Here is a 15,144-nt window from a genome sequence, read left to right on the forward strand (position 1 = left end):
TCCTGTTAATGTGCTGTTGGATTCTGTTTGCTAGTATTTTGTTCAGGATTTTTTCATCTATGTTCATCAGTGATATTGGTCTATAATTTTCTTTTTTTGTGTGATATCTTTTTCTGGTTTTGGTATCAGGGTGATGGTGGCCTCATAGAATGAATTAGGGAGTGTTTCTCCCTCTGCAATTTTTTGGAAGAGTTTGAGAAGGATGAGTGTTAGCTCTTCTCTAAATGTTTGATAGAACTCACCTATGAAGCCATCTGATCCTGAACTTTTCTTTGTTGGAAGATTTTAAATTATGGTTTCAATTTCATTACTTGTGATAAGTCTGTTTATATTTTCTGATTCTTCCTGGTTCAGTCTTGGAAAATTGTACCTTTCCAAGAATTTGTCCATTTCTTCATGGTTGTCCACTTTATTGGCATATAGTTGTCTGTAGTAGTCTGTTATAATCCTTTGTATTTCTGCAGTGTCAGTTCTGATTTCTCCTTTTTCATTTCTAACTTTATTGATTTGCATCCTCCCTTTTTTTCTTGATGAGTTTGGCTAAGGGTTTATCAATTTTGTTTATCTTCTCAAAGAACCAGCTTTTAGTTTTATTGATCTTTGATATTGTTTACTTTGTTTCTATTTCATTTATTTCTGCTCTGATCTTTATGATTTCTTTCCTTCTACTGACTTTGGGTTTTCTTTGTTTTTCTTTCTCTAGTTATTTTAAGTGTAGGGTTAGATAGTGTATGACATTTCCTTGTTTCTTGAGGTGACATTGTATTGCTATAAACTTCCCTCTTAGAACTGCTTTCGCTGCGTCCCATAGGTTTTAGGTCATCGTGTTTTCATTGTCATTAATTTCTATGTATTTTTTAATTTCTTCTTTGGTTTCTTCAGTGATCTCTTTGTTATTTAGTAGCACACTGTTTATCCTCCATGTATTTGTGTTTTTTTACAGTTTTTTTTCCTGTAATTGATTTCCAATCTCGTAGCAGTGTGGTCAGAAAAGATGCTTGATACGATTTAAATTTTCTGAGGCTTGATTTGTGACCCAAGATGTGATCTATCCTGGAGAATGTTCCATGTGCACTTGAGAAGAAAGTGTATTCTGCCACTTTTGTGTGGAATGTTCTATAAATATAAATTAGACCTATCTGATCTATTGTGTCATTTAAAGCTTGTGTTTCCTTATTTATTTTCCGTTTGGATAATCTGTCCCTTGGTGTAAGTGGGGTGTTAAAGTCCCCTACTATTATTGTGTTACTGTCTATTTCTTCTTTCATGGTTGTTAGCATTTGCCTTATGTATTGAGGTGCTCCTATGTTGGGTGCATAAACATTTATAATTGTTATATCTTCTTCTTGGATTGATCCTTTGATCATTATGTAGTGTCCCTCCTTATCTCTTGTAACAGTCTTTATTTTAAAGTCTATTTTATCTGATATGAGAATTGCTACTCCAGCTTTCTTTTGATTTCCATTTGCATGGAATATCTTTTTCCATCCCTTCACTTTCAGTCTGTATGTGTCCCTAGGTCTGAAGTGGGTTTCTTGTAGACAGCATACATATGGGTCTTGTTTTTGTATCCATTCAGCCAGTCTGTGTCTTTTGGTTGGGGCGTTTAATCTATTTACCTTCAAGGTTATTATTGATATATATGTTCCTATTACCATTCTCTTAATTGTTTTGGGTTTGTTTTTGTGGGTCTTTCTCTTCTGTTGTGTTTCCTGCTTAGAGAAATTTCTTTAGCATTTGTTGTAAAGCTGGTTTGGTGGTGCTGAACTCTCTTAACTTTTGCTTCTCTGAAAAGCTTTTGACTTCTCCATTGAATCTGAATGAGATCCTTGCTGGGTAGAGTAATTGTGGTTGTAGGTTTTTCTCTTTCATCACTTTAAGTATATCCTGCCACTCCCTTCTGGCCTGCAGAGTTTTCCACTGAAAAATCAGCTGATAACCTTATGGGCATTCCTTTGTATGTTACCTTTTGTTTTTCTCTTGCTGCTTTTAATATTTTTTCTTTGAATTTAATTTTTGTTAGTTTGATTAATATGTATCTTGGTGTGTTCTTCCTAGGGTTTATCCTGTATGGGACTCTCCTTGCTGTTTCCTTTCCCATGTTAGGGAAGTTTTCAATTATAATCTCTTCAAATATTTTCTCAGACCCTTTCTTTTTCTCTTCTTCTTCTGGGACCCCTATAACTCGAATGTTGGTGTGTTTAGTGTTGTCCCAGAGGTCTCTGAGATTGTCTTCAATTCTTTTCATTCTTTTTTCTTTATTCTGCTCCTTGGCAGTTATTTCCACCATTTTGTCTTCCAGCTCACTTATTCGTTCTTCTGCCTCAGTTATCCTGTTATTGATTCCTTCCAGTGTATTTTTCATTTCAGTTATTATGTTGTTCATCTCTGTTTGTTTGTTCTTTGGTTCTTCTAGATCTTTGTTAAACATTTCTTGTATTTTCTCAATCCGTGCGGCCATTCTATTTCCGAGATTCTGGATCATCTTTACTATCATTACTCTGAATTCTTTTTCAGGTAGATTGCGTATTTCCTCTTCATTTATTTAGTCTTGTAGGTTTTTACCTTACTCCTTCATCTGTGACATATTTTTTTGCTGTCTCTCTTTTTTTTTTTTTTTTTTTTTAATGAGTGGGATTGTGTTCCTGTCTTACTGGTTGTTTGGTCTGAGGCTTCCAACACTGGGGTTTGTAGGCTATTGGGTAGAGCTGGGTCTTGGTGCTGAGATGAGGAACCCCATGAGACCTCACTCCAATGAATATTCCCTGGGGTCTGAGGTTCTCTGTTAGTCCAGTGGTTCAAACTCAGAGCTCCCACTGCAGGAGCTTCAGCCTGACCCTGGGGTCGTGAACCAAGATCCCACAAGCCACCTGGGGTGGCAATAAAACAAATAATAATAATAACAAAATAACAAATAAAATTAGGCTAGTAAACTAACAGATATGCTAGGAAGAATAATATAGATGAATCAACAACCAGAAGGTACAACAGTATCACAATAGTGAAAAAGAGGAGGAGGGAAAAAAGGGGGGGGCAGGAAGGCCTTGGCTGTCAAGAGTGGGACCTAAGCAAGGGCAAGGTTTGGGTGGTGGGTGGGGCCAATGCTCAGGACCCACAGGGCTGGAAAAGGCCCTGGGGGCTGTGGAGGGTGGGGCTTAGGCTCAAGGAACAGAAGGGGCCGAGGTGTGCCCCCCACTCCTGGTCTCAGAGGGCAAGGGATCGCCTGGGAGCTCAGCAGTCTCCCCAGCCCAAGTGTGTAGGGCAATTGCCCTCCGCTCCTGTCCCACTCCTCCCAGAGGGCCCCTCCCGCCTGCCTCTCCTGATCTCCCTGGCCTCCCTCCTATGCCCCCAGGACCCACACGGCCTGGATGGGGCTTTGGAGGAGAGGTACCGGCCTGGGAGCTCAGCAGGCTCCCAGGCGATCGCCCTCTCCTCTCCCGCTCTTCCTGGAGAGTCCCTCCCGCCTGCGTCTCCTGATCTCCCCAGCCTCAGGGGTGCTGATCCTGTCTGGCCTCCACTTTTCCTCCCCCCATCAGTCCCCCTATGTCCTATTGGTTCACTTTGGGGTTCCTCCCATCTCCTTGGGTGTCAGGAGTCCCCCACCAGCAGCCAGCAGGCGCCCTAGTTGTGGGGAGACGCTAACTCCGCATCTTCCCACACTGCCATCTTGACTCGCCTCTTGTATTTTTTTTTTAATGCTTTACCACTGCTTTTCCTCCCTACCTCTCAATGAGACAGGCAAGAAATTTAAGGCTAAAGAATTCAAATCTCTTTTTAATATTCCATTCTTATGAATATCTTTTAAATCAGCTTACTGTTCTTAAGTACCTGCCTTGAAACTTCCTCTCAATTCTTCACATTCTGTAAAGGCAGTCAAAATTATAATCTGACAGTAATGTTTTAAAGCACAGTTAGCACTCTTCATGATTTCACAGGTGTTACCCTAATGGTGATAACCATTCTCTCTGTGCCATTTGGGCCCATGAGGGAATTGTATCTGGAATATTGGGTTTCTCTTCTTACGATGTTGGTTCAGAGTTCGTAGTTTATCACATTGCTCAGCTGATGCTATCATCATGTGGAATTATCTTTGTCAGGTAAAATGCCTCACATGCTCACTTTTGATGCCAGACAAGTGCAGTCGGAAGCCTTTAGACATCTGTGGGCCTCCCCAGACAGCCCACCAACCACAGAGAAAACAACTGGGCTAAATTAGTTGGTCGCCTTAATGATGGTGATGATTTGATAAAGCCAGTGTAGACCCCTTCTTCCTCGTCAGAGACACTTCAGCTTAGCGCCTTGCAAGTGATTTCTGGAGCCAATTCCTGGCTCCACCACTTCTTGGTCATGGGACCTCAGCCAAGTGTTCAGCCTCCAAAATGGGATGAATACACCAACCTTACAAGGTTCACAGGAGGAGGAAATGAGCTAATCCATGAAAAGGACTTAAAACAGTGCCGGACTTGTGGGAAGTGCTATTAATATTATTTCCTAAATAGCTTGCTCCCAAAACTTGAATTTCACGTAAATTTACTTTTTGTGCTCTATGGTAGAAGGAAAACGCTTCTAGGCTGATTCCGCCACAGCGAACACTTGCTACTCTGGGCCCCAGAGAGTTTTATATGTGAGGAAAGTATAGTCCAAGTAATGAGTAATTTCATGTAGTCCTAAAATTTAGAGCTTTACCACGCATCCGTCACCTACGTGATGATTGGGGGCCCTTGTTGTGCGAGGTCCCTCACCTGGCGGCAGGTACAGGGTAGGCTGAGAACCAGCTGCCCGAGGAGGGCCGCACCCTCACACCACCTGGCACACGGACAGAAGAGGCAAGGATTAGACTGTCTTTTGCTTTCCTGATGAAGTCTTCCTAGAATGTAGCAAAGGGCAGGCAGAGGCCTTTAGAAGTGGAATAAAACAGTCACGGTTTCTATGCTTTGGGGGTAAGAAGGTGTATTTTTACTCACCCTGTCCTAATTTCTGACCATTTTACTATATCTGTATGATTACAAGGAACAGCTCCCCCTGGGCCTGCTGTTACAGAGTGTGTGTGTTCTTCCCTTTTTTTTCCGACCTGAAGTTGGAGGAAGAGAAAGGGCAGGTGTGCCAGCGCTGAGCTCTCAGCTTGCTTCCCAGGTTGAAGACAGAGGTGATGGGAAGGGAGGCCGTCTGTGTGTGGAACTGTCCGAGTGTGTTTGGGGGCCTGGGATGCACGTGCCTTCTCTGTGGGCTCTGCAGCATTGGCCAAGCTGTTTAACAAGCATGTCCACGGGAGAAGCATCCCCCACCGTCAGTTCCTGCAGCAACATGTCTGCCTGTCCCCGCTGGGGGGAGGCGGGGAGGAGAGCTGATCTCTGGCTGATGGGGCAAAGGAAACATGGTCTGTCAGTGTAAAGGGGATGACCAGACAAACAGGACGTGTGCAAGGGAAATAAGCAGGAACACGCTTCCAGGAGACACTAAATCAGAGCTGGAATAGCACCACACTTTAGTGTTATCACATAGTGTGTCAACTGAGAAAAAACATGCACAACCAAAAAGTTGAGAATTATGTTTTATGCAGTGGACATACTGAGGACTTAAGCCCAGGAGACAGACTCTCAAATAGCTCTGAGGGACTGCTCCGAAGAGGATAGGGCGGGGCCCAGATATATGGGAGTTTTTGCAACCAAAACAAGTAGTTGGTACATCAACAGATTACTATTAATTAAAGAATAAGCAGACTTCTCAAGTTAATGGAGTAAGCAATTTTTTATGTATGGGAAAATTCCAGAGTCTGGCCTCATGGAGATCATTCCTTTGATAGGCACCTTAACTATCTAGGGCCAGTATCCTGTTTTCTCCATCCTGAATCCCCTCAGGTTGCACTGTGGGGGTGGGCGTGGCTGATGGCTTGATGGCAGCAACATCCTTTGCCAGGTGACATTCTTTGTCCACCAGTGTCATTTGGGACCCAGAAGAAAAAAGTGTATTGAATACAGTCTTTGCCTATTCAACACAAATCTGGTCCTGAGACTTAATATCTAAAGTCTATTTTGGAACTCCACTGGTGGCACAGTGGTTAAGATCCGCCTGCCAGTGCAGGGGACACGGGTTTGAGCTCCGGTCTGGGAAGAGCCCACATGCCGCAGAGCAACTAAGCCCGTGTGCCACAACTACCGAGCCTGCGCTCAAGAGCCCATGAGCCACAACTACTGAGCTCGTGTGCCACAACTACTGAAGCCCGCACACCTAGAGCCTGTGCTCCACAACAGGAGAAGTCACCGCAGTGAGAAGCCCGTGCACCGCAACGAAGAGTAGCCCCCACAAGCCGCAACTAGAGAAAGCCGGCGTGCAGCAGTGAAGACCCAACACAGCCATACATACATACATAAATGAATAAAAAGTAAAGTCTATTTTGGACCTACTCATGACGTTTCCCAAAATATAGGTTCCCTGATACTCCAGCACCACTAAAATGCCTCTGCTCTCCTAGCAACCTTGGAGGAGGTGAGGTGGGAGGGGCATAAAGGTCGGCAGCAGAATGGAGCCCATGTCACGGATGAGGTCTGTGGTATGGCCTCATCTGTGTCTCTTGGCCTCCATGTTTCTTTATGCGAATTTCCAAGAGGACGTTGGTACCCAGGGGAAAGGACAGTTACAATGAAATCATTTGAAATATATCTGTCAAAGTAGCAAATCAGTCTGCATGCCAGGATAAAGTGGATTTGCCTCCAGGGAGTAAGCATTCACATGCATTAGGACAACCAGGCTTAAGGTACAAACAAAGCCAGGAAAACAGGGATGGCCGTGCAAACACAGAACCCTGTCCTTGAATTTCATGAGGACTTCTGTTGGGCCTGGGGGTTTTCCACTGATTGTTTTCTGATAATAACCAGACTAGTGGACCCAGGAATCATTAGCAGCTTTTCTGTATTCAATATGTTCCTTTCCTTTGTTGGGAAGAGTAAGAATGCTGCCTTGCTCTAAGGGTAGAGTTGAGTTTAGGCAGCTGATTTTCAAAATAGTACCTGCATGGGGGACTTTATTATTAGAAGAGGCTATATAAATGTTTAGCACATCTTAATGGACTGATTTTAATTATACCAGTCAACGAACATCCAATTAGTTCTGCTACTTGTCTGCACTATTTGTCATTGGGGCTGCAAATATAATTAAGATTGGCCCCTGCCTTTAAGAGGATGAATACCATGTAAGGAGTGATGAGAATGAAGCTGATAGCCATTGAAAGGAGGGCAGACGCTTCATCTGCGGTGGCTGAGGATGGTTTCAGGAAAGACGCAAGATTTAATGGACAAAGAGAAGAAGGGTGAACCAGGTGTCCCGACAGAGAGTGCCGTGTGGATGAGCAAAGGCACGTCCCCCTCAAGCATCAGGAATCCGTGTGCCTAGAATGTTGAGTTGGAAAAGTGGTTCCATGAGGAAAGAGGCAGGAGAGAAATTTGTCTCAAGGGAAGCCTTCCTCCCCATGTCAAGGAGTTCAGATTTATAACAGAGGCGATCCTGGGGTATTTTTAATGTTCTTTTCTAGCTCTTATTATTCTCCTTGGGTCATCTCAGGTCACATCCATACCTTCCACTAGTGTTTGTATCAATAACTTCAAGAGAACCAGAGAGAGGATGTCAACCTCTTGGCATCTGTGTTTTTCTGCAGTTTTGTGGCCAAGGACGCAAAGCTCTCTTTGGAGCAGGAACTGTGCTGTGTCCCACCATCCATGTTACCTGAAGCAGGAGAGCAAACAGTTTTGCAGTGTCATGAATACCAAACGACAGAATCATGACAAAGTTGCCACTGTAATTTTTTTGTTACCAAATATATTTTGGAGATTTATATTATTGATATTTAAGGGTCAGGAGATTTCTGTGTTTATCCAAAGGAGATGAGAGATATGACCCACTCACCCCAATGTCTAGTAGTTATGGCCATACATCCTCCAGGCACCTCAGATTCAATGTGTCCAAACAAAACAAGTCTGTCTCCCCAAACCCTGAAGAAAAGGCTCTTCCTCCCATAGGCCCTACGTAAGCTAAACTGTCTGAAAGCTGGCATTTCCTCAACAGCTTACCTGTCTGTGTCTTCCTGGCCCTTGAAAGGCAGGACAGGGAAGATTATTGACTTTGGAATTAACCCTACCTGGGTGTTAATCCCAGCTAGGCCACTTACAAGCTCCGAAGCTTTTGACTTTTTAGAAGGATGTAGACCAAATCGAGTCCAGAGAAAGGCAAATACAATGTCAAAAGACCTAGAAACTGGGCCCCAGAGGCGCAGTGAAGGTGCAGGCCTTTATCCTTGAAAAACAGCTCTCAGTCTTTGAAGGGGGGTTGACGTCAGGGAATTATGTGTATTGATAACCAAATCTTAGTGTGTCCTATGAGCGTGTGAGTTACAACGTGGAAGCTGCCCCATAATTTCAGGCAGTTCACTATAAATAGGGTGATAACTAAAACCACATCCATGCTTCAGATTAGTAGTTTGACTATATAAACCAAACTCTTCAATGAGGCACGGGAAGTTCTCATTAATAACAATTTTCATCTTTTTTATTGTTTACTGTATATCCCCAGCACTTAGAATAGCAACTGACATATGGTAGGCATTCTGCAAAGGCTTGTTGAAATGGGGAGAGAAATAGAAAATTTATTAGGCAGTTAATATTCTTCTCAACACTTATAAGATATTATCCTCTTACACATTCCTGAAGTGTACAATGTTTTACTAGAGCCATGTAAAATATTCATTTAAAGAAATGATTACTTTTTAAAACAAAAACACTAATTTGAAAAGATACATGCACCCCAATATTTATGGCGGCATTATTTACAATTGCCAAGATATGGAAGCAATCTCAATATTTATGGAAGCATAAATTACAATAGCCAAGATATGGAAGCAACCTAACTGTCCATCAACAGATGAATGGATTAAGAAGATGTGGTACCTATATATACAATGGAATACTACTCAGCCATAAAAAGGAATGAAATTTTGCCATTTACAACAACGTGGATGGACTTGGAGGGCATTATGCTAAGTGAAATAAGTCAGACAGAGAAAGACAAATACTGCATGATATCACTTACATGTGGAATCTAAGAAATACAACAAACTAATGAATATAACAAAAAAGAAGCAGACTCACAGATATAGAGAACAAACTAGTGGTTACGAGTGAGGAGAGGGAGGGGGAGAGGGGCAAGATAGGGGTAGGGGGCCAAGAGGTAAAACCACTATGTATAAAATAAATAAACACAGGGAATATAGCCAATATTTTATAATAACTATAAATAGAGTATAACCTTTAAGAATTGTGAATCACTGTATTGTACACCTATAACTTATATAATATTGTACATCAGCTATACTTCAATTTTAAAAAATATTTTTTAATGATTACTTTTTAAACTAATGCTGTAAGCTGTAAAAAGCTCATTGGCGAGTATATCCAGTGCCACCAGTTATGAAAGGGATAAAAGTGGGTTGGAAGCAGATTTCAGCCAAACTTAAGTATTCTAATACATAAACTTGTCTGTCAGTGGAACCAAAGCAGGCCAGCTCAGGTAGTTCTAAGATTTGTTAATACTTCTCCCAAAGAGGTATGCTGTTCATCTGGGAGTTGTACAAAGGCAAACAGCAGACACTGAAGTGGCTGTGATTCTTGTGGGAAACAACAGCAAAATGGGTTTAGATGAAATGGAGATCTCATTTGGGAAAACAGGCTGTTGAAGGGTTGTATGAAAAACTAGGTATCAAATTAACTGGGATAAATGATATATATATGTCTTTTCATTTCTTCCTCTACAGCCAGTGCTGATTTTCCATATAACCCGGGACAAGGCCAGGCTATAAGAAATGGAGTCAACAGAAACTCGGCCATCATCGGAGGTAGGTGACTTACAGGACAGGCTTTCCTGTAACTTCTCATCTGTGGGGAGTAGTCATTGTCAATAAAACCATAGTCCAGGGGAAAAGGAGTTATCTGGATTTGTACTTTATTCATTTCGCTGTTTAAATATGACTGAAGATTGCGAAGTACACATTGTGGAGAAAGTGTGGTCAATGTAACCTGGCTACTTTTTATGCTGACTTATAAAAAAAAAAAAAAACAGTAGTACGGAGCTAGCCAGCAGCAGAATATGCAAGCAGGCAGTCATGGCAACAGCCAGAACATTCCTTTATGCCCTCCAGTCTTTTCCACTCTCATCCCCTTGCATCCCAAGTGGTCCATAATAGCTTATTACAAAATCAGGAAGGACTATGCCAGTCTGGTTTCAGTTACCTTAATAAAAATTATCAGAAAATTAATAAGCAGGGACTTCCCTGGTGGTCCAGTGGGTAAGACTTCATGCTCCCAATGCAGGTGGCAGGGGTTCGATCCCTGGTTGGGGAACTAGATCCCACGTGCATGCTGTAACTAAGAGTTCACATGCCGCAACTAAGAGTCCGCATGCCGCAGCTAAGAAGTCCACATGCCGCAGCTAAGAAGTCCACATGCTGCAACTAAGACCTGGTGTAGCCAAAATAAATAAATAAATAAATAAATAAACAAATAAATATTTTTTAAAAAAGAAAATTAATAAGCCAGAGTATCTAAAATATTCCAGGGCCTCCCTGGTGGCGCAAGTGGTTGAGAGTCCGCCTGCCGATGCAGGGGATGCGGGTTCGTGCCCCGGTCTGGGAGGATCCCATATGCCGCGGAGCGGCTGGGCCCGTGAGCCATGGCCGCTGAGCCTGCGCGTCCGGAGCCTGCGCGTCCGGAGCCTGTGCTCCGCGACGGGGGAGGCCACAACAGTGAGAGGCCCGCATACCGCAAAAAAAAATTTTAAAAAATAAATAAATAAATAAAATAAAATAAAAATAAAATATTCCAGTCTTTTCTTCTCACCAGAATACCTGCAGAATAATTCGACTCTCCTAGTATAGCTCCTCGTGTTTGGATCAGTATCAATAACCCTGTTGCCTTCTTTTCTCCCTGCTTCTTCCGCCTTATTTCATAAAAATGTTTCCTGCCTCTCTAAGTATGGCTAATATTGTAAGCTTATCAAGGGTTTTAAACTCAGCCAATCAACTCAGCTTATTCAGTAGGTTTATTTTCCACAGGAGGAAAGTAAACACCTATATATATGTATGTGACTGTGAAATTAGAATACATTCAAAATGTTGCTCAAAGCACATAGTTCAAAGTTCTGGTATAATCCTTATCCTCATTGTTTTTGCTTTTTTAAGACCAACTTTATTGAAGTATAATGTGCACTTATTTAAGTGTAGCAGGTTCGTGACTTTTGACAGACACATACGCCCATAACCACAGCTACAGTCAAGACACAGAACATTTCCATCCACTAGAAGTTCTCTTGTGCCCTCTTTGTAATTCATCCTCCCCTCTTCCCCACTTGCTTTTGTCACATAGATTACTTTTGCCCCTTTTAGGGTTTCATATGAATGGAATCACTTTGTATGTAATCTGTTGTGCCTTCTGTCACTCAACATAACGTTTTTGTTTTTTTAATTAATTTATTTATTTTTGGCTGCATTGGGTCTTCATTGCTGCGTGTGGGCTTTCTCTAGCTGTGGCGAGCGGGGGCTACTCTTCGTTGCGGTGCGCGGGCTTCTCATTGCAGTGGCTTCTCTTGTGAAGCCCGGGCTCTAGAGCGCAGGCTTAGTAGTTGTGGCGCATGGGCTAGTTGCTCCACGGCATGTGGGATCTTCCCAGACCAGGGCTCAAACCCGTGTCCCCTGCATTGGCAGGCGGATTCTTAACCACTGCACCACCAGGGAAGTCCTGACATAACGTTTTTGAGATCTATCCACATTGCTGTATGTACCAGTGGTCTGTTAATTTTTATTGCCAAGTTGTATTCCATTGTATGAAGGTATTATAATTTGTTTTATCTACTCGCCTGTTGACAGGTGTTCAGTTTGTTTCCAGATTTGGGCTATTTTGAATAAAGCTGCTATGAATATTCTTGTCCAAGTCTTGTGTGAACAAAAGTTTTTGTTTCTCTTTGGTAATCCCTAGGAGTGCAATTGCTGGATTATAGAAAGAAGATATTTAACTTTATAAGAAATTCCCATATAGTTTTCCAAAATGCTTGAACCATTTTACACTCCCATAAGCAATATTTGAGAGATCAAGTTGCTTCACAATCTTACCAACACTTGGTATTGTCATTCTTTTTCATTGTACCCATCTAGTAGATGAGTAGTGGTAACTCATTGTGGTTTTAATGTGTAGTTATCTGATGACTAGTAATGTCAAGCATCTTTTCATGTGCTTACTGCCACTTGCAAATCTTTGGTGAAGTGTCTGTTTAAATCTTTCCCATCTTTTAATTAGACTTTTTTGACTTCTTGCTATTGAGTTGTAAGAGTTCTTCTTACATTCTGGATACAAGTCCTTTCTCAGACATATGTATTGTGAATATTTTCTCCTAGTCTGTGACTTGCCTTTGCATTTTCTTAGTGGTATTTTTTGAAAAGCAGGAGATTTTAATTTTGATGAAGTCCAATTTTTTTAACCTTTTTATAGTTTGTGATTTTTTTAATTCTTTCTAAAAAATCTGCCTACCCCAAGGTTGTGAAGATCTTCTCCTATGTTTTCTCCTAGAAGTTTTTTAGTTTTCATTTTTATTTTTCAGTCTATAATCACTTTGAGTTAACACCTATATATAGTATGAGATAAAAGTCAAAGTTATTATTTGCCAAATGAATATCTAGTTATTCCAAGATCACTTCTTGAAAAGTCTATATTTTTTTCCAATTTAATTTCCATGGCACTTTTGTCAACAATCAATTGGCTGCATATGTGTATGTCTTTTTTCTGGGTTTTCTATTCCATTTTGTTGACCTATATGTCTTTGTTTGGCCAATACCATGCTTATTTTATTGTTGTATTTTTATAGTAAGTCTTGAAATAAGCGGTGTAACTGCTACAATCATTTCTTTTTTTCAAAATTATTTTTACTATTCTGGGTCCTTTGCACTGCCATATAAAATTCAGAATCAGCTTATACATTTCTACCAAAAAAAAGTTTGCTCTGATTTTCATTAGGATTGCATTAGATCTATAAATGAACATCTTAACAATATTGACATTGAGATATGGTGTATTCATCCATTTATTCAGGTTTCCTTTAGTTTCTCTCAGCAAGGTTTTATGATTTTCAGTGTACAGTCTAGAACATCTGTGTTCAATTTGTTCTGTTATAAATGGCATTATTTTATTACTTTCATTTCCAAGTGTTTCATGCTAATATGTAAAAATACAAATTTCACTTTGCTAAATTTATTGTTAGTTCTAACATCCTTTTTCTGTATGTTAGTTAGAATTTTCTTCATAGACAATCCCATCACCTGAGAATAGTGTTCTTACTTCTTCCCAATCTGTACATTTTTTTATTTCTTTTTTTGCTTTATTGCACTGTCTAGGGCTTTCAGTACAATCATGGATAAAGGTGTTGAGACCTGACAATCTTGCCTTAAGGGGAATGTGTTTAATCTTTCACTATTAAATACAATATTAGCTGTAGATTTTTCAAAGATGCCCTTTATCGGGTTGAAAAGTGTCTTTCTCTTGATAGTTTCCTGATAGGCTTCATGATGAATGGGTATTGAAGTTTGTCGTATGCTTTTGTGCATCTATTAAGATGATGATATGGTTTTTCTCCTTTATTTGTTTAATGTGGTAAATTACACTGCTTAATTTTTTAATATTAAATCAATCTTACATTCCTAGAATTAACACCACTTTGTCATAATATATTATTTTCTACCTATTGCTGGGTTTGCTGCTAAAATTTTATTAAGAAGGTATATGGCTCCATCATTTTCTTTTCCTATAATGTACCTGTCTGGTTTTAGTGTCAGTATAATGCTGGCCTCATAAAATGAGTTGAGTGGTATATCCTTCTCCTCTATTTCCAAACATATGTGTAGGATTGGTATTACTTCCTTAGGTCAAGTTTGTTAATAGTGTTTTTGAGGTCTTCTAAATTCTTACTGATATTCTGTTTAATTGTTCTATCATTACTAAGAGAAAAATGTTGGTATCTCCAAATATAATTGTGATTTGGTCTAATTCTCCTTTCAGTTCTGTTAGTTTTTGTTGTTGCTGTTGACTGAAAAAAATGCGCAGCCTAGAAGTTGAGAATTATGTCTTATTCACTGGACAAAACTGAGGACTTAAGTGCAGGACACAGCATCTCAGATAACTTTGAGGGGCTGCTCCAAAGAGACAGGGGGGAGCCAGGATACAGAGGAGTTTTTGCAACAAAGACCAGGTAGTCGGGAACATCAAAAGATTACTATTCGTTAAAGAAAACCAGACATCTCAAGTTAAGGAATTTAGCGCTTTTCTATATATGGGAGGATGCAAGAGTCTGGGCTCACTGAAATCATTCCTTCGATGTGCACCTCAGCTCTCTGGGGCCAGTACCCTGCGCTTTCTCATCCTGAGTTCCCGCAGGGCTCCCCATCTGGGGCAGCTGTAGTGGCTGACTGCTGCAGCATCCTTTGTTTACTGATACGGCAGGCAACGTTGTTAGTCCACGTTGTTGTCGTTTTGGGGCTCTGTGTTTCGTGTGGGGGAGAGGGCAGCACTTGAGGGGACGATGACGAAGCAGGGGAACAGTGTTGGCGTGATCAACAGGATCTGGTTAACCTCTGGTCCCTCTGCTGTTTCCACCAGGGGTCATTGCCGTGGTCATCTTCACCATCCTCTGCACCTTGGTCTTCCTCATCCGGTACATGTTCCGTCACAAGGGCACCTACCACACCAACGAGGCCAAGGGGGCAGAGTCGGCAGAGAGCGCGGACGCCGCCATCATGAGCAACGACCCCAACTTCACAGAGACCATTGACGAAAGCAAAAAGGAATGGCTCATTTGAGGGGTGGCTCTTGGGTGATGGCATGAGGGCAGGGGGAGTGACTGGGGAGGAGGGCAAGGGACAGAAGCACCCTACTTCATACTCCTGAGCACATCCTAAGAATAGTAGCACAAGCTGGGGGAGGCAAGCGACAGAAAACTCCTGAGACGGACGGCCACAAGAAATACCTTCTGATATTTCTTTAGAGCCGAGTTTCCCCTTCTGTATCGAAACAAAATAATACGAAAAATGCTTTTAGAGTTTAAGCAGTGGTTGAAACTTGT

General features: G+C 41.4%; 1 protein-coding gene across 1 annotated transcript in view; it reads left to right on the forward strand.

Moving 5' to 3' along the window:
- The window catches only part of CNTNAP2 (contactin associated protein 2), a 1,481,544-nt gene extending 1,466,663 nt beyond the window's left edge, over positions 1 to 14,881 (forward strand). The window contains exons 25-26 of the mRNA XM_060107754.1: positions 9,800 to 9,880; positions 14,682 to 14,881. Coding sequence (XP_059963737.1) covers positions 9,800 to 9,880; positions 14,682 to 14,881 — 281 coding nt within the window. The remainder of the gene's footprint in view (positions 1 to 9,799; positions 9,881 to 14,681) is intronic.
- The last annotated feature ends 263 nt before the right edge of the window (positions 14,882 to 15,144 follow it).

Source organism: Mesoplodon densirostris, chromosome 9, assembly GCF_025265405.1.
Source record: "Mesoplodon densirostris isolate mMesDen1 chromosome 9, mMesDen1 primary haplotype, whole genome shotgun sequence".
In the NCBI taxonomy this organism is placed as follows: Eukaryota; Metazoa; Chordata; class Mammalia; order Artiodactyla; family Ziphiidae; genus Mesoplodon; species Mesoplodon densirostris.